The sequence below is a fragment of the Melozone crissalis genome, unplaced genomic scaffold (assembly GCF_028551555.1).
Source record: "Melozone crissalis strain CALT ecotype California unplaced genomic scaffold, PUWL_Pcris_2 ptg000036l_1, whole genome shotgun sequence".
Taxonomy (NCBI): Eukaryota; Metazoa; Chordata; class Aves; order Passeriformes; family Passerellidae; genus Melozone; species Melozone crissalis.
In genome coordinates, this window is record NW_026535814.1 from 20,571,482 (window position 1) to 20,599,436 (window position 27,955).

The following is a 27,955-nucleotide window of genomic DNA, read 5'->3' on the forward strand; positions in this document are numbered from 1 at the left end:
TTTTCAGCAGAGACCAGTTGCAAACTTTTATTTAGAATTACTCTTGGAACCTCTTTCCACACTCTACTTACAGGTCAAGTCGACGTGCAATGGTGATGCAGAAAGCACTGATCTGCTGCAGGCCATCAAGAAAAACTTTGTAACAAGCATGGTTTTATTGGAAATAAATCATGCTAAAAACTGATCCTTAACAGGTACAAAATATTAAACTGATAAGAAAAAAGAAAAGAAAGATTGGGGCACTATTAAGACCAACATGTGAACTCAAGACTGCGTGAAAAATCATACAAAAAAGGCAATAAGGAACAGTAATGCAGCATTAAAGGTAGGGGTACAGGGCAGACAAAAATTACAAAACATCCTGTTTCAATATACCTCATCCATGTACTTGGTTCAAATACTGTAACAGTACTGGAAGGCAAAAAGCACCAGACATCCAACTAAAGAGGTAAGAAAAAAGGAACAAAAAATTAGCAAAAAAGTAAGATCTGGTCATTAGGGAAGGGATAATTTCAAATACAGTTACTGAACAGAAACGCAACACGTGAGAAAGCTGTTATTTCAGCATACATAGACAATACCATTATTCCAGCTCCATGGAAATGACTTGGTTTTCCTAGTCTGTAACCTCTTCCACATACAGTACTGCTGAGGTTATCCCCAGGTGTGTGTGGGCAGACACCACGTACACACTAACAAAGCAGCACGGTCATCAGAGGAGTACAACGGGGAAATTGTTCCCTTTGAAGTAGAAAAGCAACAATCAGGAGGCCAGGAAATGTGGGGCAAAGCATCATTAAGCCCTAAACACACAATTCAAAATTAGGTGGGGACACTGTGCACCTATGGCTTCTATTTCCCAAAAAGCCAAGGCTCCCTTTACAGTCCACATGGAATACAGCAGCTGCTGAGGAGACAGAAACCATAATCAGGAGGTCCTAGAAAACACTCCTGCATTGGAGGAAGTCTTTCCTATTTCATCTCCTTATGAATGCCACAGAAAGGAGCTGTACATTCCACGGGACACCGGGAGTTTTTGGTGGTGGCAAGGTGTCCCAATTATAACATGGCAGCACAGAGATTGTGTGATGCAGGGTTTGCATAGATAGTCTGTCCCCTTCCTAGCTGAAAGAACATAAAAGAGGAAGAGGTCACAGCTTAGGCTCTTGTTGCATTTGGAACATGAAACTAGGAAAAAAAACCCCAACAACTCCATTTATAGAGGCTTTCTATGTGTCCCCAGGTAAGGGGGAGGTGGGTGACAAGACATAAATCACATGTCATGGCTATTCAAAGCTTCATTCTCTTAATGAAGTTTATTACAGGCCCCAGTGAAAATATTACAAATTCACTAATTCCTACACTTCTGCACCTTTTTCCTAACTGCTGTTCTAGCGCAAGTAAGTGCTTTTCTTTATTAAAAAAAAACTCATTTGTTTTTACATTATTGCTGTATTTTACAACAAAATCAAAAAGCACTTATGGAATCCACACAACAGAAAGTCAGTATCCCCAGAACAAACTAAGAGCTTGAACATGTATTCTCAAAAGGGCCTTTTCTATACCATCTATTCAACGAGCAGGAGAAAGAAAAACAAAAAGCCCAACCAAAAACCACCCTATCGCTTCTCTTCCGAGCATCAGCGAAATTCACCCCACTCTCCCAGGGGGGAAATCCTTTCAATAAATATCAGCGTGAGTTCCGAGGCGCTGGAATTCCGGGTGGGGGGAAGAGGAGCAGCAGCAGCAGCTGTGTGCAATGCCTGCGGGGTCCGTGCTGCCCCGAGGGTCAGTCCAGGGAGATGATGTCGGGCGCGCTGCCGCCGCCGCCGCTGCTGGTGATGACGCCGGCCTCGGCCCGGCCCGAGGAGCTAACGTGCGTGCTGCTCTCGTGGTGGCTGGTGGAGGTGATGATGCTGCCAGGCGTGCTGCTTGTTAAGGTTGAGGTGAGACTATCCAAAAACATAGGAGGACAGTACTGCTTGAAACAAACAATGAAGAGTGAAGAGACTAACTGCGCGGGGGAAATGTATGCTCTGAAGATACATCTTCCCCGCGCGACGGGACCACAGCGAGAACCGCAGCTCTGCGGAGCAGTGACCAAGCGGGGATGGCAGCCACCGGCCTCCTCCCTCACCTCCCCCTTTTTCTACTCCAGAATGGTTTGGGTTGGAAGAACCCTAAAACTCATCTCATTCCATCCCCTGCCATGGGTAGCGACACCTTCCAGTACCCCAGGTTGCTCCAAGCGCCATCCAACCTGGACAATTCCAGGGATGGGGAAGCCATAGCTGCTCTGTGCAGCCTATGCCAGGGCCTCAAATACACTCTGGGTATATTCAAGTTAGTGCTGAGCACATATTTACTTTAAAAAGGCACACTATCAGTAAGGAGTGAGCTTCCAGGCCTGGATTCATCATGGAAAAGCTGAATCCTGTTTAAAGCACATTCACTACTAGCTCTTGCCAGGTTTTCCTAGACTTCGGTTAGGTCTAAGCAAGTGAATGGCAAACACAGTTTGGATGACGGCACCCTGACAATTACTGGAGCACAACATCGCAAAATCAGGCTTGGAAATTGACCCCACAACAGATCAGAAACGTACCTGTGAATCAACTGGGATTAGCGAAAGAAAATCCAGACCTAGGAAGAAGAGAAGGATTATAAGTAGACAAGTCTCTCCTTTATTCACACACAACAAATTTAAGGATTTTTTTTTGTGGTTGTAGAACAGACTTTGCAATTCATACAGAGTTTCTAAATGGAATATACCACTGTGACACCACTCTCAACGACTACTTCAGGCAGCAGCAAAACGAATTATCTAGTACAAGTGGCTCTTTTTAATAATGAGGATGACATAATGATGTATTATTCACTGAATACTGCAGGGTGGTTCAATGTGGTTGCTTAGATGGAGGTTGCCATTTGGAGCTGTTGGTTCATTAATGCAAGTTTCACTGCATATTGTACCTGACTTGGCCAAACTGGGACATGAAGAGTGTCATCACATTAAAGATGCTGGAATGAAGTAAAGTCACAACATGCACAAGTCCAAAAACAAGCAGCAGGTCTCTTCCTCCACCCACGGGCAGCCAATAAGGAAACATTTCTAATATCATCCCCGTTTTGTGTCTAGACAAATAAAAGGAATGAAGAAGAGGAAACTACAAGTAGTTCAATGTATATCCTCCAAGACCAGTGACAACTAGTGTCCATCTTAAACACCATTTGCGTGAAAGCATTTAGGGCAAGATGTTTAGAGTTGTAAAACCAATGAGAAATTACCACATTTTTTGGTTTTTTGTTTGTTTGGTTTTTTTTTTAATAAATATTGGCCTTGTGTTTGCTATGTCAACAGAAAGAAATGATATACTCCCTCCCACTCCCCTCACCTCCAAATCTCTTCTGGCCCGTGACATCTCTCCTCCTCTTCTCCATGAGAGAAAAATTTTGAAGGAGATTTAAAAAGTCAGTTGCATTTACAGAACTGACAGCTTCTTTTGTCTGTGCAAGTTCTAGAACTTCAGTTGGTAAGTGCTGAACAACAGTTCTAGACTTCTGTTCTCTCAGCTTATTCTCCTATCCAATTTCGGAAGACAACTGATTTCTTAACAAGGGAGAAGTGGAGGGAGGGAGCAGTAAGGGAGCCAAGATGGACAGAGAAACAAGGGGAATGATATCCATCTCATTGCCAAACTGGTGCTGAAAGAAGAGGAAAAAACCCAGAGATGTGCAGGGGAGGAATGGAGACAGGCAATGGAGCAGGGAAAGGGAAGAACAGGAGGCCAAAGTGACACCCGTCACCACAAGTCACCACGTCCTGTGCTCTGGGTTTGTTACAGCCGGCCAAGAGAACCCCCAGAGTCCCTTTACACATTGTGCTTTTCAAGGAGCCAGGATAGAAAACAATCAGTATCCCCACCTTTTGTCTGATATTTAGCAGCAGTGTTGAAGAATACATCATAGGCATTTAGGGTATGTCTAGGTAAAGAAAGTCAATAGAGGTCAGCTCACAGATTGTAGCTCACCTTAACCTTTTTCATACAGTCTAGACAGAGCACCACTACAATCAGCTAGCAGAGTAACTACACTGAGGGCTGGGATGAGTTAGCACCCTCACACCTCTAGTAACTAAAACAAGCAACTACTCTCCCTCGCATCTACAACACATAACCACCAGATGTTTACACAAAGTCTGGCTGAGCACAGCAAGAGCAGTTTTGGGCTGCCATGCCCAAGTGCCAGTTTGTACCCCAAAAGCAGTGCTTGTCACATCACTGCTGCAAATTGCAATCTGAAAATGGGCAGACAGCCTGTACTAGGCTTGTCCGGACATCCCATCAGTGCCATACTGCATATAGACTTGTTCCATTAAAAACAAAAACAAAGAGTTAATAAATTCTTCCAATTTCTACCCACCCCATAAATTAATACTGTCGTCAGAACATACATGAAAAACACTCAGCACCTACCTGGCAAGTCTGATGAAATACTGGATATTGGTGGGTGATGGAATGGTACTGGGTAGTCTGTTAATGAAGGAGGAATAGCAGCAGCATCGACCGTCGTCACGCTGGGCACTCTGGCAGTAGATGGCTGATACATGAGAACCCTGTTTCAAACAGCATGGGAAATTACAAACAACCTGGCTGTTAGTTGCACAAGGGAAACCATGCACTGCTGTGCACTCTCATTCACAAGTCACCATGCGACAACACAACTACAGCATGGCTACTCACTACACAGTACTCCACTCTAATTTCCTTTTCCATAACAGTCTTCATAATAACATGACCGTATCTTGGCTCTCAACAGCAGCTGTGACATAAGAGCAAGTTGGCATTAAAACAAAGTACAGTGCTGGAGTCATTGGCAACAGTCAAAGACAAAAGGGTGTCTGTGAGCACCCACAGAGGGATGTAAAGGTGACCAGAGCCAGGAGGAGAGTGTTCCATCTGATTTCTCCACAGAACTGCTGCTCAGTGCCCACCTGTTACACCAAGGGCACAACTGACCATTATCCTGCCCCACATGATGACACAGATTGCACAGGAAGGAGTTAAATACAAGTCTGCCTTTACTCCCAGCCTCCAGTTCAGCGCTCAAGGAGCATGTTACAACCCTTCTGCTTCTCCTCACGCTGCCTGATCTCTTGGCAGCATTGTTACAAACACTGCCACAGGTGCCCAGGCACCAGCCACGTGCACAGAACAGTTCATGAACTCCAAGTCAGGTGGAAATACACAGAATTCTGCTCCCAGATGCTCTGCACTGCTCCCTCCAGCCTTTAGTGCTATCCACTCATCTTCCTTCCCACACTCCTACCTGTTAACCTACTTCTGATGTCAGAACCATGGATTTCAGACCCTCCCTTCTCAGGCACCTCTCACACTTCAGCATGTATTGTTGCTTCCTCTAAGAAGACACCCAGTTTTCCCAAAACTAGCATTCAGACAACACTGTTTAAAGGAGATAAGCTATATCCCAAAAGCCTGACATTGATCTGGATTTGAAGAATAAAAATATGCCATATTCATACCCAAAAAGCAAAGAAAATACATGGGTCATAGAGAGAAAAGAAGTCAGTCCTCCTACAATTACAGTTGCACGTAGCCATCTCAACCATAGGAGCACGGAAGGAAGTCTTGGTGCCTTCTGAAACTTCATTAAGAGATGTATTTGTAGCTACACTTTCTTGTAAAAGTGAGGAAGAGTCTCTTGCAGAAGGACTCCTCCACAATCCTCACAAAAAAGCAACAGCATTGCAGCATCACTGCTGAAAGTGGTTGAAGATGACCAACTACTTGCTCACCAAGGACCACACAGACATTCCTGTGGACTAGAGACTCACCACACCTGCTCATTACTTCTGAAACAGAAGGGGAACCTTCAAAACAGAAGGGGATTGGGTTTATTATTATTATTATTTTAGTACAGGTCATAAGCCACTACACAGAGAGACACAGACACACACCTCATGCAGGCAGCAACACTAACTGATGAGCCAGTACTGAAAGCTGAGCTTGGAGCAGTGAGTGCTGGTGAGCCTGACCAGTGGCCCTCACTCCCTGCAGGTCTGGGGTGCCCCACGGGCCAAGAGCAGAAACATGGGAGCCACAAGCAGCACCCAGGCTGAGGTGCACAGATCAGGACAGACAGGAGGTCTTGACAGACAGAAGGGCACAGCAGCAGAGAAGGTGGTCAAGCCAGCGCCAAAGTCAGGCCTGACTACAAAGATGGAGGAGTTGCCAAAAGACTTGGGAAGTCATTGGTTGCGCTAATCAAGGTGCAGGACTGACTGATGACCACAGCCAACAACAGCATCCAAGACATTCCAAAATTTAACAGAGAGATGGAGGAAAAGCTCATCTTGATTCAAAACAGAAAAGTGGCTCCCTTGCAAGACTGACAGGATGGATGAAACACACAACACAGTCTTGTTCCCTGGGCACCAGAGCAGATTAGATAGAGGATACAGAAGACAGCAAGAGAAAAGCCTTTAAGATGACACTAACTCAGCAAGAACGCATGAAGTTCCTCCACTTGGCATAATCTACTTTCTCAGGAGAACACTGCCCACTAGCTTAGTCAGATTCCTTTCTATGGAGAAGTGTCCCTGCAAACACAGCAACAGTCAGCGCAAAAAAAAAAGTTCTTTTGTGAAGTGAAAATCTATTTAATAGTGTTTTGCCTGTACAAAGTTACTGCATCAATACAACCTTCTACAGGAGAGGCCTAGACAATCTGCAAGAGCAGAGCTGGATTCTAAATACATTTCACTACAGATCAGTTTAGCTGAGACATTACAGAATAACAACTAACTTTAAAATTGACAAACCCTTTGGTTGGGCTCCCGTGTATTTCAGACATAAATATGCAGTTCCTTTTGGCTGGAGGATCTTCTTCTTCATCAGAAGAGCTTTCTACTGTCAAGTCGATAACATCAACCTTCTTCTTGTTTACCTCACTGGCCACTGTCACGGAACATGGTTTGCTAACAACACTGGAACCTGAAGAAGAAAATAAAACACCATTGTTCTCCAAAAGATGGCGATGTCAGCAGTTTCTATTTGCAAGAGAACCAGGAACCCAGATCCTGTATAATCGATCACCTGGCCATTACAAATAATATTCTGCCCCAGTACCTGCTTTGTGACTCTTCTGTGTCACACTGAGACTATTAAAGAACAAACTTTTGTTTTCACTTATAATTTTAAGGATATAAAACAAAAGCAACCTTTTGTTTTCTTAACTGCTATTATAAAGAGCAAAGACAAAGACAAAAAAAGCACTTACAGATACAACCCTTTCTTTTCTAGCTTAAATTCCAAGAGGATTAGTAGTAGTAAGCCCTCTACAAAACAAACACCAACATCCACACACATTATCCAAGCTACAACTAATTCTCCAAGATTTTGTCCTGGTTTGTAACGAGTACCCAGATGTACATACTTTCTATTTTGGTGCACTGTGGACTTGACACTTTCACAGCTTCCTTCTTTGGCCTCATGGGGCACCAGGAGCCATCTTCCTGGAATTTGATCTCATCCACATCAGAACATTCATTAAGGATTTCCATAAAGAGGCTGAAAAAATAAAGTTTCACTTTTGATTCTAAGTTACATTTTTATTCTAAGTGAAAAGGAGACACGAAAAAAGAGATAATTATGATCACCTTTGACCCATTGTGTCTCCTTTCCCCTAGTTCCTCTTAATCTGAAACCCTGCAATTACAGCCTTTTTCAGATAGCAGAAAATAAGATTATCCCAACCCATCCATAATTCACTCCAACACTACTGTAATGCACAGATTTCCATTTTGAAGCAGAATACATCACCTCTTGAACCAAGTTAGGCAATTGTTATGAGTTAGAAGTTACATTTTGAAGTTAACACCTTTCAGGGATAGAGACATGTGAAAGGAAGACCTGTCCTTTTATGCTGTATTTGTATTTCTCCAGAAGAAATACACTGAGACTCAGGAGTTTGATGGTGCACTTAGGACATAAACTTACATAGGTCATTATGGGAAGAGAAACTAATGGAATCTAATGGCTCCTCCAGTCTGAAGTATTTTGACCAAAAATAGTACTAAATGGCTAGCTTCAAGTCACAAAAGCAGCTACTGAGTACATAATGAAAGATTTTAAGTAATTGTGTAATCTGCAAAGCCAGTCTCTTACCCATCTAGTATTAGGCTCTCGTAAGCTGCCTTTTTGTCACAGACAGGGCAGATCCAGGTAGGCTTCTTCTCGTTCATTTGAAGATAAAGAGCAGCATCGAAACATTGCAGGTGTGTGCAGGTCACTGCCCGGCATGGGATTGTCAGTCTCATTTTTCCCAGCTGCAGGAGATGCATTTAAAGGGTGTCAGAACAGGAGACAGAGAAACAGGCCTGAATGGTTAACAATGAATCCAGAGGCACTTGGTGAAACAACTCTTGCTGCTCACTACACAAGTGCCTGGGGCTAAGGGTGCTGCAACTAAATTCACTCCATCACAGCACCCACACAGTGCTCCTAAAGGAAAAATTAAGCCCTGCTCCAAGGCCTCAACACACTGAGAACAGTCAGAAACACTTCTAATGGACCTGAAACAACATTACTTGGAAGACTTCATTTTTATTAAACAATCAGCTGAAGTTGATTCTTCTATAATTTTCTTTTAACCCAGTACTTCAGGCGTTTTCCTGAGCTCCAGGTACTTGTTACACTCAGAATGACCAACTTCTTCCTGGGAAGAGAGCCTCCAAGGCAGCATTACCTTGTTATAAGGTGATCGCCTGTTTTTTTGCTTGATTCTGTATCTGCAGTACAGGCAAAGCCACCAAGATGAGGAGATAAGAGGTTTTAATTATCATTCCACCCTTTAATTATTCTGTCAGCCTGCCTGATTAGCCTCAGCATGTCAATATAGGAGATTAATCCCTCTACAGGCCTCACTGTACACAAGCAGCAGCTCGACTCAGTGCATCACAGCTGAGGCATCCAGTCCTAAACCCCAGCTGGGTTACTGCTGCTTCTCCCCGTTATTTTATCTTAGCTTGCTGATAAAATACAAAACAAGTGAGGTTTCTAAAGCAAGGCCTTTGAAAAGCAGCCCAATTCTACACTACAGATGAAAATATGAATGTTATCTGGAAATTTCCAGCCATACTTACAGGACACATCAGAGAGACCCGCAGACTGGTTGTGGCGATCTCACTATCAGGATCTGCCGTTAGTTTTTCTTTAACTATTAAAATAAATAAAGAAGTTATACATAGAGGTCATTATTTCAAATGCTAACCTTGATTCAGTAGTACATGCACTTTTTTTTCAGCTATCTAAAAATATTAATCTAGTTCATAAACAACAGTTTCATTACTTGTAAGCAAGTAGCAAATGTTTCAACATCTGATGTTCACAGAGCAAACTCAACTCGACATGTCAAGAGATAAATAAACCATTATGAGTGAGTGAGGTACAGGTGAAAAGAACTCAGGACGTCTAGCTGCACCTCACAGCCCAGCCACAATCACAGTAAGGAGTGCTTGTGGCATTCCCATAACCACATTTCAGATGGAATTTCTGGGTATGCTTCCTAGAAACCCCCACTGAAAAAGTGTGTGATGCCTCACCAACAGCCAAGGGAACCTGAGAAACCCTAGGCATGGACTTTATTCTCAAAAAACAGCAAATCTCTCCTGTATTACTAATTCCAGTTTTAAAGAGCCACCGATCACCCTCCAAAAGTATAGACAGGCAAGTTGATTACTTACTTAGTGCTCTGGAATGATCAGGATTTCTGATACCTTTCATTTTTAACCTCTGCAAAAGCACAGCTGAGGTGAGCTGGCGAACCAGATACACAGACATGGAGTAATTCTACAAAAAAGAAAGATTAAAGATTAAATGTTGATTTCATATAGTACTCCCACTATGACAATAGATGACTATTTACACTTGTTGTAGCATATAGTTAAAACAAAAATGTGACTTTTTGCTTCATCAGTAATTATTAAGAGCATTGACAGACAACTTCAATTCTGTGGAGGTCCAACATTCTGCCAAAATTCTCTGGCCAGTGAGGTCTAATTATCATACTCCAGTTATGACTGAACTAAAAGGTAATTTCACAACCAAGAGACAATCTGAATTCTCCTCCGGGAAAGAACATATGTGACACATTTCATACATGTAATCTTTCAAGAGTTTCTCACATTTTGTCTCCTTTATTGTCCCCTTTTTTCCAGTGTCAGTGGGGAGCTCAAAGAATTACGTGACAAAAGATAAAAGGTCTTTATGTTATAAACAACAGCTTCAGATGGTACAGAGCTGCCCCAGTTTCTTTGTACCTTTTCTTTAGCTTGTTCTGTACTCCTAAGCCCAGCCTTGTTACACCATGTCTGTTCCACTGAGCCTGGCCCCGTTCCCCAGCATTTTCTACTCCTCCCTAACTCACACCACTTGTCAGCTTCTTTTGTTCACTGTTCACTCCCACTTCTAGGTCACTAATGAAAAGTCTGCAAGCCCCAGTGCTGCAGGATAATAATGGTTTCATCTGTGTAATAAGAACAACTCGTGACCTCTTATTTCCACCGCCTGTCAGTCATCTTCCTATGGCTCCTGCACTGCCTGGGCACTGCACAGGAACTTCAAACAACTCCTACAGCCCTGCTCCTCCTTTACCACCTATAGGAAAACCAGCTCTTACCTAGAGCAGCAGATAAAGCATTCTAATTGCACATGAAACCACTAAGAAACCTAGAATTTTTGTTTTTTCCTTAAAGAACGACCAACTGTTGCCTTACAGAGAGGATTCTAGAGGCTCAAGTCTGCCCAGCACTGAGGGGTTTATGCCCCCTTGGCTCAGCAGCCCTCCAGTATCAGCACAGTCCATGCCAACAAGCCCTTTTGTGACACCCCATGCTGCCCCCCAGGGTCTCACTTTGAGGATGAAAAGCAGCAAATTCTGGCATCAGCACTAAACCACAGAACTCACTTCACTTCTCAGGCCAAGGGGAGGATGTCCAAGCATTCCAAGTCATCTGCTTCCATCAGAGTATATTTTGGCAATACAGGGAAGAAAGCTAGCAGGCCTCAGCATGAGAGGCCAAGACCACACACAGGACTGGAGCCATTTTAAGATTCTGTGCTCTGACCGGGAAGCAATGGCTCACATCTTCGTCTCCATCCCAGTTCTAGAAAATCATCCTTTGCTGTCAGCACTGCCCTTCATTTATTTTTTGAACATTACCTTTAAATCCTATTTCTTTTTAAAATTTTAATATAAAAGCTTATACTGAAGTCTCTTTGAAATATGTGGTATTTTTAGTCCAGAGAATTTGATTTTGAATAAAACCTTGTAGAGAAAACTACTTTGATAACTGCATCCAGAATTAACACAAACAGTCCCAGGTAAGGAATAAATAGTTCTTGACAACAGCTGAAAGGGTGCTGCAACAGTTATTTAAACCTAGGATGGAGTCAAAAATTCCTTGCACTCTCCTTCTCTTTCCTTAATAAATCTACAGGGGGATTTACTATTCACACCACAAAAAGAGTTTGTTATTTTTGACATGCATTTCAGGCAAACTCTAAAAGCAGACTTTTGAATGTGAACCCTGTAAGAAAATCTTTCCATCTGTATGTAAATCCCACATGTGTTGCTGAAAACTACCACAGTTCTAGAGCAAACTTTGTTTCCTGGCACTGATAGTAAGCTCAGGCATCTAACAAAAAACACTTGCCAGCCACACCAGGCAGCAGGGGAGCAGGAATGCTCAAATAGGCTATTCAGATGACTTCCCACATCCTACAGAACATGCAAGTTACCTTTCCAATTTCAGAAGCCCAAGAGATAGAAATCTGGTTTGGCACCGCTGATGACAGCCTAACTAGAGAAGTGATATTCAAGGGACGTCCAGGTCGCTTCTGTTCAATTCCATTTTTTGGTGGTGGAGCATATCCCTATGGGAAAAAAGGACAATGGATGTGTTACCCAGTGTACTCTGAAACTGCTGACACATACTTGTTAGTTTCAAACAGATCTATGAGAAGCAGGCAAACTTAGAGGCTGTCTAGGCTGGAGAGCAAAGCTAGCATTTATTCTGAGAAATATCAGACTTTCACAGTACATCAGCAGAGACAAACACAGTTGTAAGGCATTTGTTGTTTTAAAAGGGTTTTACAGAAGCACTGGAAAGGTGAAAGAGAACACAGTTGGGGTCCAGGTAAGTTCACTGGAAGAGCAAAAGGTCATGTGGATATTCTGTCCTCCTTCTCCCCATGCCCTACTAAAACAGAGTGAAACATCACAAGGTCACAGCCTTAGTGACAAACAGAGCAAGTAATGAAGACTAAACTCAGTGTTTCACACACTGAAAACACTTCACTGATTAGGAAACAATCAAACCTTGTTGCAAGAGCTCCACATCACCTCAGCGACTACTTTGCCTCATTAGCTACTGGCCCCAATAGCAACAGGTGTCACCTGTCCCCTGCCAAGGTCCCTGAAGGACTGCACATGCAGTCCCAGCTGTATTTAAGAGATCATGGAATCAGAGGGGTTTGGGATGGAAGTGGCCTTAAAGATCATGCAGTTCCAACACCCTCGTCACACAGTAAGCCTGCAGCTTATTCCTCTCACCCTGCATCTGTCATGAAGACAACAAGCCAGTCTGACAGAGCCACCCTGAGAACCCCTGCTCTGAGCTCACAGCCAGCCTGCAGCCACTCAGCTCAAACTCATCCTGCACATGAAGGATGCCAGCAAGTGCAGCTCTGCCTCTTGCACAGGCAGTATTGATGAATTTCCAGACCGTGTTGTTTTAAACAAAAAACTCACCCAGAAAGGATATGCTGAGGAAAAAAAAAAATATTTCTTTAACCAGAGAAATACATACAAATTCACAACCTAGTGTTTGGTGAAGGAGTTACCTTGAAAGATGTTAAGTCTGGAAATAAAAACAAAAATAATAATAAAAAAAAATATTATATATATAAACAGCCTTTTCTACTCACTAGCCCAGTATGCCATGAGGGCTTTATTCCAAACACAGAGGGAACAGACATATGGGAACTGGTGACAATTTCACATTTAAAACACAGAATTATTTCAGAAGAGAGTGAATGCAAGTTCTCTTACATTTCCCTTTTTTTTTTCCAGAGACAGACTCTGCAGTGCACGATTTGCTTCAGCAAAGCTTTTAGTGTTTTCTTCCACAGAGCTTATTCTTGAGAACAGATTCACGCTCATACTCCTACAACAATTTGGAACCTTCTCTTCCTGTCCTTTTAGGAGCTTTCTGCTGGCCTGGCACTGTTTAGGCAGGCTGCCCACTCTAGTGGCGATATTATTGGGGTCTTGAAGTCTTCCATGGTTCTTCAAAGAACCACACTACCCAAGGCAGGTATCATCTGCTACAGCAAGGAAATTCATCAGGAGAAAGCATAACTGCCCCTTTATCTGGCTTTTCCCAGTGACACCAATGCAGGATACAAGGAAACATGATGTTCACATAAACACAACCCCATGCAATACTGGCACACAGGCAGCATTGCTGTGAAGCTTCTGGTAAGGATTGCAAGCAAGGAGATGACCAAAAATAATTTAATTTACAGAATAGATTTTTCTGCAGAGATGTGAACTGCCCTACCAGGCAAAGACAGAAGTTCACTTATGCAGGTGACAGAAGTTCACCTGCCCACTGTGCAGGTGGGCAAAAAAAGCTGGCACCAGAGGTTAACTAACTAACACTACTGCAATGGAAAACAGTGGTCTTTGAGGCAAAGAAGTTACCTGACACTTCCTGCTACAGAAAGGAAGTGCCCAATGATGCAGAGAGAGAGCAAAAATCATCTGCAGAAGCACTCAGACTGAGATTCTATTTGTCATTCAGCTCACAGTGAATGAGGAGGGGAAGTTGCCAAGGCAATAGTGATTTATTCATTTTCGCAGCTAAGGTTCAGCTGAACAGATTAAAAAATCATCTTCTCATGTGCAGGAAGAACCTAGAGGATTTAAGTCTCCAAACTAAGCAATAATCCAAGATTAGTAGTAGTTTCTGCTACAACTGTGACACCTTACACACAAAATGGAGAGCACAGCAGGGTGTAACCTATATTAACAAGACTGAGAATCAGTGGACACTGATGCCCAAAAGACAACATCAGACTGAATTCTTTTTTGCTGTAACCCTCAAAGTTATCATACAGAATGTAACCAGCATTTGCAAAAAACACTGATCAGAAAACATGAAAAAGAAACCTTTTATAACCTGAAGACTGAAATAGGAGGAAGAGAATCTAAGGAGTCTCATTTAAGCTGAGTATAGGCAAAATTTGAAAAAAGCAGTCACAGTTGCATATGGGAGGAGGGAGGGTACAGGACAATATGTCTAAGACACCAAAAACAATCTGAAAAAGAGGTTTCACACCTTCTCTCTCCACATGGTATCCTTCCAAACCCACCAAAAAAACCCATTTTCCAAACCTACTGAAAAAACCCTCTGTTCCATGACTTTTACCACACTTTATAGCCTCAAGAAGTATTTCTGAATGGATTGTGCAAGAGTTTCTCTCTGTCCTATTCAAAGAGGAGAGAAACCCATTCCAGAAATGTTTTGAGAATGAGAGAGCTTTTCCCTTTCTGTCCATACCCAAGGCTCCAGATGACCCTGTGGTGACTATGTACTAATTTCCGCAACATCAGACACTCCTGAAGTGTGACTGCGAACAGCGTTCTGATACAGCACCAGCAATGTGCTAGGAACCCTAAAACGTGTCTATTCTTCATCCCCATAATAAACTGTGCTCTAAGCAGACAGAGGCAGAGCAGTGCACAAGTGGCACACAAGAGGCTGAGGCCATTACCTGAGAACTAGAAGGAACTCAAGCCTCTCACAAATACAGGCAGCCCACACAGCAAGGGCTACCATCCTCATATAAACTGAGTCTGAGCAGGTGTGAGGAGGATTCTCCATGCAGACACCACATTGGTTTTGAATTATTTAGTTACATTAACAGCAAAAGACAAGGTTTGCTGTAGGGGCCTTAATCACATTTAGTCCGTGCAGTGGCTGTAAGATTATTAACAGCAGTAATGGCTATCTCACACAGCAAATGTACAAACTCCATGCCAGCATTAGAGAAATCTGAGTGATAACAAGCAGCTTGACCGTTTTGGCAAGCTAACACTACAGAAAAACACATACACACTCCACAAGTCACCAAGAAGCCACAAATACACACATACATACTTACTGGCAACGGGGACAGCTTCCCATTTACTTTAATGCACAAACTATTAGGATAATTATCCTCTTGAGGGCAGCTTGTCTCTGCTAGGCATAGCCTGTATCCATAGAAAGAGAAAGCATCATTTTCAAGTGTCCCCACAAACATCTATCAGCCAATTAAGTTTTCAGAGAACACTGCACAAAACGTACCTTAGCTGAACTTGGACTGTGTAATCTCTCCTGCCTCCAGGCAAAAAGTCCCTGTGACGAGAAAGAAAAAGAGAAGTACCCACTTAGCAGGACTCATATTGCAGCCATACAGAGAAACAACTGACACAACTGCCCCAGCATCATTAAACTCTGCTCTTGTTTTTGTTTTATTGAGCTATGAGCACCTTACAACTGACATTTCTGTTTAACTACTCCCAAGTTACACAGAACTTCAGGATCAGCATCCTCCATCAAAAGTTCATAGCAACAGTCACATAGGATGCTGCCAGGGATGAAAAAGCACCCATGAATTTTCATAGTTCACAACATCAAGCCTGGGCAAAAACAGAAAAGCAGGCTTCCATTCCTACAGCCAGGAGAAATGGAGGAAGCTTCCCACCTCTCTAAACAATGACATTATTCGGAACTGAGTAATTGTTAATTCTTTAACAGTGTACAATTTTCACAAAATGCACACAAATTCTGTGCACAGTTGTTCCTGAAGGAAACAGAAGAGATATAAACTCAAGAGTAACTTCAGTGAGAATTATCATTCTGCATTGGCTGAATAAGTGATGCATTTGGTGAACCAAAACCTCACACTTTCTCCTGAAATTGTGTAGAAATTTACCTACACTATACAACACTCTTACTTCTTACCTGGAAATACAGATTTCTCTGACCTGCTGTGGTGTTAAAGCAAAGATAAAAAACTTCTCCTGGAACCTCTGAATACTGCTCTGTACTAGAAGAAGAAAAAAAGACACAAAAGAAGTTGAACCATGGTGATTAAAGCCGTTGATTAAAACAGGATCTGGAACAAGGCATTAAGTCACCCAAATGGTGGTTGAACTGCATGTAACTGTTAATAAAAAAACAATGGAACAAATCTTTCATTAAACTACATTCAGATGGTTTAACATCACATTACACTTCAGTACTGAAGCACCTTGACAAACTGTGCTACAATCCTTTCTCCCAAAGGAGGAAGGTTCAAAAAAATACACAACAAAGTATTTAATTGGATACCTGACAAAAGGAATACCATAGAGATGCCAACAACTACTGTAAGGTACCACAGGAAGAACATGTGCACCAGAAGTTATTAATGGACAGCTGGAAAATTCACAACAGCTACAGGTAACAAAGTCTTGGGAGAAGAAGTGATGGACCACAACCCCTCAAGCCAGAGAAGCCAGCTAGACTTCATGTCTGGAGTTACCCTTTAGTGGCATCTGACAAAAAAATAAAGAAATACAAAGTTCACATTGTATCTATGAATACAAATTGTCTGTCAGTGATGGGAATTGGCAATATTTTCATATTTAAAGTCCATAGTAGGCACATGTCACTTTCTTAGTTCCTTTAAAATTGACGAGAAGTTAAAAATTTTGACCTGAAATAAAGGCAGATTAGGTATGAGAGCAGCAGGGAGCTGCTGCTTATTTTAAATTGGACATGCCTAATCTAAGCATCAAAAAACAGCACAACTAAACCAGTCAAATTTGGAAGAGTTGGACTGTCTTGTGCACTGTGACATTCAGGGGAGATTGTTTCTATACCCAGAAAAAAGCCACACAAGAAGGCAGCAAACATTAAAAGGAACCCAGGTGGAGCAAACACACACCAAGTTCCTCGAGCAATTCCAAACAGATACATTGTGCATGTATGCACTCAAACATCACAGAGCACATTGGTTATTTAAGAATAATACTTGAGCACATAAGAATACTTATAAGAATACTTCAGCACTTAAGAATAATATTTGAGCAAAAAAGACAGCAGAAGTATTTCGTTATTTAATTTGGTGTGGGTTAAAACTAAACCCCACACTTACACCTGGGCTCTCATATCAGTGCAAAGGGATACCTCACTAATCCCTTCTCAAGCATGAAGCAGTGAGGTGGACTATATTCCTAGTTCTCTGACTAAACTGTTATTTAAATACTTAACTCTCAAATGCACAAGAAAAATGAGTGTCACTATGCACAAAGAGAAGTGACAATAGGCACTGTAATTACTGTTTGTTGATAAAGTTTTCTGCTTTAGGTACTGGAGGATGGCAGATGATCAGTTCATCCCTCACTGAGTTACAAGTCACATCCTAAATGACTCTGTGATCAGTTAAGAAATGAAATTGTTTAAGAGGATGCAAACTTATTTTATAAATATGTTACTAAATAGGGAACATTTTTTGACATGTAAGGTAAGACTGACTGAATTTCAAGACAGAAGATGTAGCTCCAAATAATTCAAAATTTTCAAGACTGAGGGGAAGATAAAGCTGATTTCAAGTTATTTGGAAGACAATGTCCACTCCATATTACAACATACAGTACTGCAACAACTTTCAGGCTGACAAACTTCACTACTCTGAGCACAGCACCGAACACTGCAGCACAAAGTGTCTATTGCAGTGCCAGATCTCAGAGCCTGCAGAAGTACTGTGAGATAAGGGTAAAGCAGCAAACCAATGAACTCATTCTCTTTACCCTGTTGCAACCTGTAAATAACTGACCCTGAAATCCTTTTTCTATTACTCCTCACAAAATTGTTCCTCATTTGCACTAAGCAGAAACTTCAGGTCCAAATCTTTCAGCCAAAAAGTGGGCGTTCAGACTAGGTATTAAGAAACATTTTGTTACAAAGAGAGTGGTCAAACCCAAGAAAAGCAGTCAATGCTGACAGCTGTCGGTGTTTAAGAGGAATTTGGATAACACCCTTAACTACTATTGTCTAACTTTTGGTTAGACAGTTGGTTGATCATAGTAGGTACCTTCCAACTGAATAACTCTGTTCTTCTCTTTAATATTCAAAAGAAAGAAGTCTTTAATCATATTACTTTTATAACAGAAAACTATTTTCTGAAGTGTGGTTTCGCACTTTTGGAAAAAATGGTAAAGAAAAAGAAAAGGTAAAGATATAAAAGGAAAGGAGTTTTGTTTTGTCCCAGCTGCAAAAACCCACTGAAATCTGGGCTCAGTACTGTTAGAAGTAAAGCTTATTTAATGAATTAAGCAAGCTGCAGAGGTATTAAACACTTACCTAGACTCGTGGGTTTAATGAGCACGTCGAGCACATCGTAGAAAGGCAAGCTTTTCAGCTGAACATCAGGATGAACAGGCGGAATCGGAGGAGATGGCTGCTGCATCTCAAAGTGCGGCTTAGTGTCCTGGAGGAGCACGGAACTGACAGGCGAGGACGGAGACTGAGGCGTGACTGACGTGGAAGGGAGTGGGTGAATGCCCGCGACAGCCAAGTCAGGCTCGACCGGAGAGGAGCTGCTGTCCAAGCTGGACGCTGCAGGTCTTAGAGCCGACAAATCCGACAGTCCCTCGTTGATCCTCGGGTACCGGCGCCTATAGAGCTCTCGGATTTTGATCTGAACCGCTGGGCTGCAGCCGCTCTTCAGTAAGTGCAGTGCCCTCATCAGGAGGTCATGTTTGCGACCACTTTTATTACGTCCAGCAAATCCCAGCAGCACTTGCAGTTCAGAAACGCGAAAACTTGATACCATATTCTGAAAGGGAGAGAGAGGAAAGCCCAGGTGAGCCCACAGCACCCCAAGGAGGCCTTTTCAAGGAGTGTGGCGCGGCATCTTTCATCACTTAACCTGACAACCTGTTACTTGGTTATGGGTACTGCCCACACCTTCACAGAACATAAAAGCACAGTTAGTTTAAAATGAAGAAACAAAGCGTCCAGGATGCAGGTTGGGTTTGCCCATGAAAGATTTGTTTCCACACTCAAACAACAACAAAATCTTAAATTCATAGCACAAGCTGTACCACAAAGAATCTGTCTCACTTTGTGAAGCAAAATACCAAACAAAAAATGAAGTGAATCAGTATTATCACCTGTCTTCAAACCCATTTTAAGCACTTCATTATTTTATTTCTTAATTTCTGAACAGTTTATTGTGAAACTCCCTTTATTTTGGACAGTGTTAAAGCAAGCACAAAGAGAGTTAGGCATATCAGATTTCATTGCTGAAAGATATGCACACAGCAAGGAGGACAGTTCTTAAAAGCTACATTATGTATTGCATACTGTGGCATACAGTATGACAAACAAACAACATAATTGATTCTTCAAATGTCACAAAGAACTCCCTCTCCTTTTCAGATCACATTCTGGCATCAAACGTCACAAAGGTGTCTTCAAAACAAATAATACTATTTACTTGGTTACCAGGGTGAATTCTGGAAGACTAATTTTTTTAACTTCACAGTTCAATCCTCAGAATCCTACTGTTTGTGAAAATAGAAATTAAAAATAAAAAAAGCTCACTATACAAAAGGAAACAATCTTGTGCTCCACTGCTACCAACAATTAACTTTGCACAGATGCATCATCTCTCATTTTTGTGAGCAGTTTATCTCTCCATTTCAGAGGTATAAAGTTGTCCGGAATACTTCTAAACAACTTCCTTCCTATTTCTTAGGGACCCCTTCATCACAGCAAGGAGATTAAGTCTTTAAAGGTGAAAGAACACCTGCCTCTAATCTGTGCTGCTGCACCATGATAACTCTAGACTCAAGCCCTGGAGATGAAGGTGCTAACAGAAGGTATGAAACAGCAGACATCTGGGATCACACACATCTTTAAAAACAGTTCAGCAGTGCATCTGGACTCTTACTAAAACTTTGGGCGTTGATTTCAAAAGAGACACAACTCAAAACAGTGTTTTGCCTTTACCTTCCAAGTCCTTACTACACAGAGTTAATACTCATGTTCTGACAGATCTGATCTCAGCTGAAGTTTTAACACAATTTTTGCCCAAACATTGAGTCAGCCACCAATAAAGTCAAAATCCTCCCTGTGTCTCTGGCCTGTTCCCTATTCTCTTTTTAATATTGTGAAAATTCTTTTGGCAGTAAGACCAGTGAATTGTATCAGATGAAAACTGAACTTAAAATCACAGAATCATTTAGGTTGGAAAAAAAAAACCTCCAAGATAATGAAGAACAACCATTGCTCCAGCACTGCCAAGGCCACCCCTAACCCATGTCCCTAAATGCCACATCCACGTTGCTTTTAAATCTTTCCAAGATGGGGATTCCTCCACTGCCCTGGGCAACTTGTGCAGGGCAGGACAACAGCCTTGGTCAAGAAATTTTTCCCAATATCAAATCTAGACCCCCCCTAGAATAAATTGAGGCCATTTAATCTTGTCCCATCCCTTGTTACATGAGAGGAGAGCCCAACTTCCCCTGGCCACTCCTGGGGCTCCAGCCCCTTCCCAGCTCCGTTCCCTGCCCTGGACACGCTCCAGCCCCTCGGTGTCTCTCTTGTGCTCAGGGCCCAGAGCTGTCCCCAGCACTGGAGCTGCCTCAGCAGCGCCGGCACAGGGACGGGCACTGCCCTGGGGCTGTGTCACAGCCTGGCTGGGACACCATGGGCACCTTGTCCACCTGGGCACACACTGACCCAAGTCTGGGCACATGCAGTCCCAAGTCCAAGTCACTGGCTACTTCTTGTGCCATTAAAACACAGCAGGAGAAGTAGCCAGGACCTGCCTTCTCAAGGGCCACACTATTTATGCAAATCAAAATAACCATCTAAAACAGTATGGCAGAAACCTCATCTGGCACACCCTTTCCTCATCATTGATGAGACAAGGTTATTGCATTTCAGCCCCTGATTTTCAACATTTCCAGACAGCCCATTTGGATCCAGTGACTCTTCTACCAAGAAGCTGTTCTGAGCAGAGATAACACAGTGGCTTTCACACTCTGTCTATAAATGCACCATGGACACAGCAGCCAGCAAAAAGTCATGGGAGCCACTGAATGGCTCACCCCAACTTTTGAAGAGACCAACAGGAGATGTTACCTTAATTTCATCCCAGCAATTTCCCTCAACAACAAATACAAATACAAGATGGAGAATATCAGTTTCCACCCTGGACTCCCCTTCTACTTTTTCTTGCACTCAGTCAAACAGTGATGAAAAGAAAGTGTTCCAACATTCATAAAACATTCATAAAAAATGGCTTGAAATACTGTAACAGCTTTATAGTTATGACATAAAAGAGAAACTGTGTTAAAAGATAATACTAGTATTCATGAATTTACAGAAAACTTCATGTTGCATGCTTCTGTAGATAACTGCATAAGCTTGATAGCAACGTCAGCTCCTTTATTTCAGATGCAGGCAGAAAGCAAGACGCTGGATTCCATAATCACAATGCAAATGAGTAAAATAATCCTTTACACAGAGATTATGGAAACAGCATGCATGTATTGCAAAATACTGTCTACTACCCTGCCTGCTGCCTTCTGTGCATTCCTGAAAGTTAATCAAGGTGAAATGTGCAGTCAGTCACGCCTCAACATGGCTAACATTTCATACAAAAAAAATTTCACAAACTAGCACTTTGTCACAAGATGGATTTCATTTTACTAGAAGACACAGCCTGGCTTCAATACCAGAGTCATCAAAATTTTAAATTAACGCCCACATTAAAAATGCTTTCAAGTATGAAAAATATACACTGTTTTGTCCATCAATGTTAAAATCTTAAGACAGGCTTTAGAAAGAAGACTTGCAAAAAGCGAAGTTCACAGGAGTATCTGAGCAATAGCTTTTACAACACTTTCCCTCTAAACCTGTTTCTACTTTCCCTTTAAGGCAACAACAAACACGTATATGAAACACATCTGCCAGGGCCTGCAGGGGCTCCAGGAGAGCTGCACAGCCCCTGGGGACAAGGCAGGCAGGGACAGCACCCAGGCAATGGCTCCCACTGCCACAGGGCAGGCACAGATTTTGGCCCATTGGGAATTAGGAATTGCTGGCTGGCAGGGTGGGCAGGCCCTGGCCCAGGGTGCCCAGAGCAGCTGTGGCTGCCCCTGGATCCCTGGCAGTGTCCCAGGCCAGGCTGGATGGGGCTGGGAGCAGCCTGGGACAGTGGGAGCTGTCCCTGCCCATGGGAGTGAAGCTTTAAGGTCCCATCCAAACTAAACCTATGATTCTGTACTTATCTTCCTACTCCATTTACAAATATAGAGTGGACATTCATTATCATCCATAAACTTTTATAGGGATGTATGTCTGAGAATATTTATAAAATCATGGCGCAAGGCAGACACTGCTTCCAACAAACCCTTATCAAGTTACTTTTGGGTTTCCAGCATATTGCAGAAGACTGCAGCCTTGTTATTAATATGCTTTTCACATCACTCAATTACGATTAGACATTCAAGTTGTGTCATGTAGATGACATTTTCTCTTAAGAGAAGTTCTTTACAGCTGCACAGCCCAATAAAAAGCACTTTTTTTAACACAAAACCAAAGCCATTTTAGTTTTAACACTACTCCATGAACACAAAGTAGTTTGACAGAAATTTAAGGAAATCAGACTGGCTAATTCAAGCACTGTTATATTCCAGAAATTTTTTCCCCCTGAAATTCATACTTGAAGGTTATAAGAAGCTTCATAGGTTTTTTTGTTTCTTACAGTTAAACTTTAGCAACCATGATTCATCAGCAGAAACACCATTCTAAAGCATTAAGCCGTAGGTGTATCTGGAATGGCATTAATTTCCCTGGGAGGATGATGTTAAGGAGCCCAGGAAATGCTGACATGCCGCTGAAATTAAGGGGCAGGCATGTTTCAAAGCTACGTAAGGGATCAAACATCTCTCCAAACAAGACCTGTGTGATTCTCCACACTCCCCTGCAATATTAACAGTCACTCTACATCTCTCTCTCTTTTTACATATATATATATGTAAAGAGTGAGAGAGAGAGAGATATATCAGCGCAAGGTAACTGAAAATGCCCGTTTAATTTGTTTAATTCTTGACACATGCCCTACAATAAGCAGTAACAACTGTGGCTTTAAGGCAAGTTGAGCTGCCAACTGGACACCTGCAGCCCAGAAGCAATCCAGCCTGCTCAGAAGGGCTGGTCAGCTTGCCCCTGAGAGCTCTGCTTCAGCCCCACTGCCTTCCAGATAATCCCCAAAGTGCCTGGATGCTCTGTACAGAAAGGACACACCAAGGACAGGTTCCACAAATCCTCTCTCCTGACTTTAAGCCCTTTCATGGACATTCAGCAGAGCAGTACATTTGTGACATCTCTGGCAGCAGGTTTGCATCCATGCTGACCTACAGCAGGCTAGAAATGGGTAACGATGGTGACGAAAAACAACCTGAGTCCTGGGACAGCTGAAGATCTCTCTGCTGAGTGGAAATGTTTTCTCAAACAGATATAACCATAGCTAAAGAAATGCAAGTCACAAGGAAAAATGAAGATGCCATTATTGAAATCTGTGTCAGTAGTACAGGAAAGCAAAAGCAGCTCTAAAGGAAACCAGAGTCAATGCAAATCATAACCACCAGATCCACAGTATTATGGAGATTTTCCTCTGCACACACTCTAGCCTGGCTCCTTTATTAGGAATTAGTTCCAAAGTTGCATGCACTTAAGAACAGCAAAAATCCTAAGTTAAACAAACACAAATATTTAAGACATTCAAAACAAAGCTTGGCCATTTCATTGCAGCTTCTTTTTTAGAGTATCCAAAAACTCATTATCTCCTTCCTTTCCCCAACACTGTATCTCAGCACAATCAGTTAATTGTTAATGATTTTACATAAACAAACTTTTAAGGTGTCTCAACAAACCTTAGTGATCTAGAACGGTGACTGTGAATCTATGGGGCACGCAAGAACGTTGTGCAGGTACGAAATTCTGACCCAATTATCAGAGGCTATTAGGAGTATTTTATCAGCATTTATGTTATTTAATACACTCAATTTAACTGCAGCCTAAGGATCATAACTGCACCAACAGCAACTTCTCACATCCATTCTGTTCACCATCTTAAGTTTAACCAAGATCATGATGTGGAATTTGATTTCTACATCAAAAACATAAACTAGTCGGCATAGACAATAAAATTATATTTAACACAGATAAAATAAAACAGTGTTTGTCAGTGACCTTGAGGAGGACACATGAAAACAGCTCTCAGCATTTTCTTGTTATCAATTTAACACCAAGCACTGCTTCACCTGGTAAATGTGAGGCGGTCACTTACAGCGTTCTTCCAGACTGGAAAAATAAAGCAAGTGAAGTGGAAAGGCACCAAGTCTGGCATGAACAAGAGATCGAATGTCTGAGACTTCAACTTCTGTATTTTAATATGGTATCCAAACAACATTTGAATCATGTGTCTTCAGTACTGGGTGTGCAAGCACAAAAAGTAAAAGTGGGACCTACTTCCAGCATTTATAAACATGATTTTCCAGTAAATTTTGTTCAATCTCTCCTGCCAGAAAGGATATACTAGCACTCTTCCATTTCTTCTCAACAAAATGAGTTATTTTCCACAATGGCTATGAAACCGATAACAAGTGTCACAGACTAGTTTTGGCACAGGCAGAGCCATTTGCCTATAAAGAGCCTTCTTTTTTGACCCACAGAGATGGCACTAACAAATTACTTCAAAACATGACTAAACACAAACTGTGAGACTGATACTGCCACCTAAACTAGAGATCTGTTTCAAAGACTGCATGCACTCCACATTTTTTGTTTCAATTTTAGAGTCAGGACGCCAGCAGAAACACAGGGGACCCAAGAATACTAAATAATATGTAACTGATCCTCTTATCTGCAGTATTTTGCTGAGATTCAACAAGCTTCAAGCTAAATCCTGGTGAGTTCAGAATCTGCTGGGAGCTGGAATTGTTGCCTCACAGATGGCTCTCAGAAGGAGCTGTAGTTCCCCACTTCTGGGCCAATTCTGCTCAAAAATGTGTCTGCTCGTCATCTCTGGCCTCCACACCAGGCTGATGATTCTGTTCCACATCCGCCTGTGCCTGAGCAATTCCTTCATCATTTACTGGGCTGCTCTGGAGAGGGGATTATGGAGAAAGGTATGAGCCAGGTTTAAAAACACATCTGTGAACAGCAGCTCTAGAAATGGTACCTCAAAACTATAACTAGACACTGTGGTGCTCCCCCCATCTTCCCAGCCACTCCCAAAGCCTCCAGAAACCAGTAATCTACAGAAATCAATAAACACTCCAAGCTAATAAAAGCTTAATCACATGGTCTGGAAGGGTAAGCCTCAGACCAGACATTTTCACCAGTATCTCGAAAAGTAGCAAATCCTTTAACAAAACTGAAGATTTTCAAAAGGCCTGATGTAACAGCAGGTTTCCTGAAGTCTGGTTTCTTTCACTACAGCCTCTCAGTTATAACTCTCGGGTTCCAACTCCACAGAACTTTTTCTGTGAAGATACAGAGGATACCAGCAATAGTCCTAACAAATATCAAAATGCTCCTTTGCCCAGAAAACAAACAAACAAACAAACAAACAAACAAACTAAAAAACCCTAACCAACCAACCAAAAAACACACAAAAAACCCCCCCACACCAACACAGCTGGGCCTGCTTGTTTCCCTCAAGAAATAGGGTTTAAGAGAGAACTCTGATCTCCTGCCTTTAGACAGTCCTTAACCAATTACTAAAATAAATTCCACTCTCAAAATGGCCCAAGTGGCCTTTTATAAAGCAGGTAGAGATTATACACTACAGGAAACTGCAATCAACAAGAGAGCAGCAAACAATACTGCCATAAAAACATTCAGAAGGTTAATCTATAAAGCAGCCATTTCAGATCACACCTAAAGGCCAATTCACAAAATCTACTGGGGGTAGGGGAATCTCTCTCATCTTTGGTCAAAAGCAGGAAAATTTGGTTGTCTGAAAAAAAATTTAAGCCTCAAAACCAAGTATTCAAGCAGACACATTCAAATGCATCCTCAAATGCAAAAAGAAAAAAGGAAAAAATCAGCTATGGCCTGGCAGACATGAGGCAGACAATAACATTCTCCTCCGAAAATTACCTAGAGCTTTCCCACAACAGGCCATGAATTATTATCACACCGATGCTGAACATTTAGAGAAGCTGCAGGCTAGCAGATTCACCTCGCAAGCACTCGAGTTTACAAATAAGATTAACAAGAATATCAAAAGATATGTCTTCAGAATTAATTTTTTTAAACTAGTGGCACTTCTTGAGTGATGAAAGGGCAGACCTGCAGTCGGTCTGAAACACAGTTCCCTTTTCCCCTCCATACTTCCTGCATTACATCTATCTATGCACCTCAAGTTTCCTGTCAATTTTACAGGTATTCAGGAACCTAATGCCCTGAGGGAAACTATCAATACTTATGGATATCTAGGTAAGTGATTCCAGTGCTTTGGGAGAGACAGATCATAACTCCACCTCAAGACTGGAGAGGAAGACCTAAAAGAAGAGTCACCACTGGTGCGAAGTTTACACTAGGGCTTCAGCCAAACCCTTTGAGACACCTTGGAATGAGGGTGAGAATGGGTAAGGACGCCGAGCAAGAAAATCTGTAAACACAAATACATTTAAAGGGGGGAAAAAAACCCCAAAAACACAAGGCTGACGTACAAAAAAATAAGCTAACAATTCCTAAACCTAAAACTGAGACAGAACACTGTTGTCCTCAGACAAAGAAACTCCGTTCTTTCCACTATATTTTCATAAGTGAGCCCGTCAGTTGCACTACCAGTGTTAGTGCTGGAAGAAGCCTCAGCACGGGAAATTCTCTGGCGGCTGCAGCACATTTCGCACTGGTCTCACCAACACCAGCTCTTCCTCTCCACTAAAGCCCAGCTCACAGGGGTTCCTATTTAACTGGCTTTTATCCCTCCTGTAACAAAGTCCAGGTGGGGGGCAGCGGCCTGCACGCAGAATTCCCACGAAGAATTTCACTTCTGCAGCTGTGGACGCCGCTGAAAGACAACCTTCTCTTTCCACACAAAGGTAACAGCGGATTGTTCAGGAAACAGCAGGAAAAGCACCAACTATGCAGTCAGCTCTTTGTGTACACACCTTAACAAAATGAAAGGACACGCACGCACACACCCACACCGACAAATCAGCGACAGAGAGTCCACCACGGCAATATGAAAGAAAATGAACCGAAGATAAAACAAGTCTGAAAAGAGGCTCTGGGTTTCACGCTGGGCAAGCACAGCTTTCCCGGATGGAAAGCGGTCCACGGATTTCCAGAGATTCCACAACTATCAGCATTTTTAACAGCCCAGCGGTTATTCACCGCCCTCCCTTCAGCCGCACGGAGCGCGGGGCCCAGCAGGAGCCGTTCGAGCCCTGGGGCCGCTCGGCAGCGCCGAGATAGCTTTTAAAATGTCGGGAGCAGCGCGAAGAACCTCCCCGGCGGCAGCAGCAGCACAACCCGCGCGGCGGGGATGGGGAACCCGGCATTGACAGGGAGGGTCTCCCCAGGCAGACCCGCCGACCCCCGGGAAGTCGCGGCGGGCCCGCTCCTTCCCTTCCTCCCTCCCTCTCACTCCGCGGATGGCGCGGGCCCCCCAGCACCGACATCTTGCCCCGCAGCCACCTCTCTCCCTCCTTCCTCCTCACCCGCAGCTCCTCGAAATCCGCCATTTTCTACCCGCCGCCGGGCGCCACCGCCACCATCATCGTGCACCCGGAGCGCGCTCCCGGC

The 27,955-nt window shown here is 42.7% G+C and overlaps 1 protein-coding gene across 6 annotated transcripts; it reads right to left on the reverse strand.

Moving 5' to 3' along the window:
- Nucleotides 1–27,955, reverse strand: PIAS2 (protein inhibitor of activated STAT 2). 6 transcript variants are annotated; one of them, XR_008483564.1, is made up of 15 exons: nucleotides 27,871–27,955; nucleotides 18,479–18,953; nucleotides 16,094–16,178; nucleotides 15,434–15,484; nucleotides 15,249–15,339; nucleotides 11,820–11,954; nucleotides 9,764–9,869; nucleotides 9,164–9,237; nucleotides 8,187–8,347; nucleotides 7,456–7,589; nucleotides 6,842–7,013; nucleotides 4,476–4,615; nucleotides 3,926–3,984; nucleotides 2,606–2,643; nucleotides 1,903–1,952 (listed from the first exon to the last, which is right to left on the reverse strand). XR_008483564.1 is itself a non-coding variant. In XM_054283291.1 (14 exons), the coding sequence occupies exons 1-14, from the start codon at nucleotides 27,892–27,894 to the stop codon at nucleotides 1,872–1,874; spliced, it is 1,767 nt and encodes a 588-aa protein (XP_054139266.1). In that variant the 5' UTR covers nucleotides 27,895–27,955; the 3' UTR covers nucleotides 1–1,871. The 6 variants fall into 6 exon arrangements, 2 of the variants coding, with proteins under 2 accessions (XP_054139266.1, XP_054139265.1); XM_054283291.1 differs by lacking the exon at nucleotides 3,926–3,984 and having other exon boundaries at nucleotides 1–1,952; XM_054283290.1 differs by lacking the exon at nucleotides 3,926–3,984 and having other exon boundaries at nucleotides 1–1,978.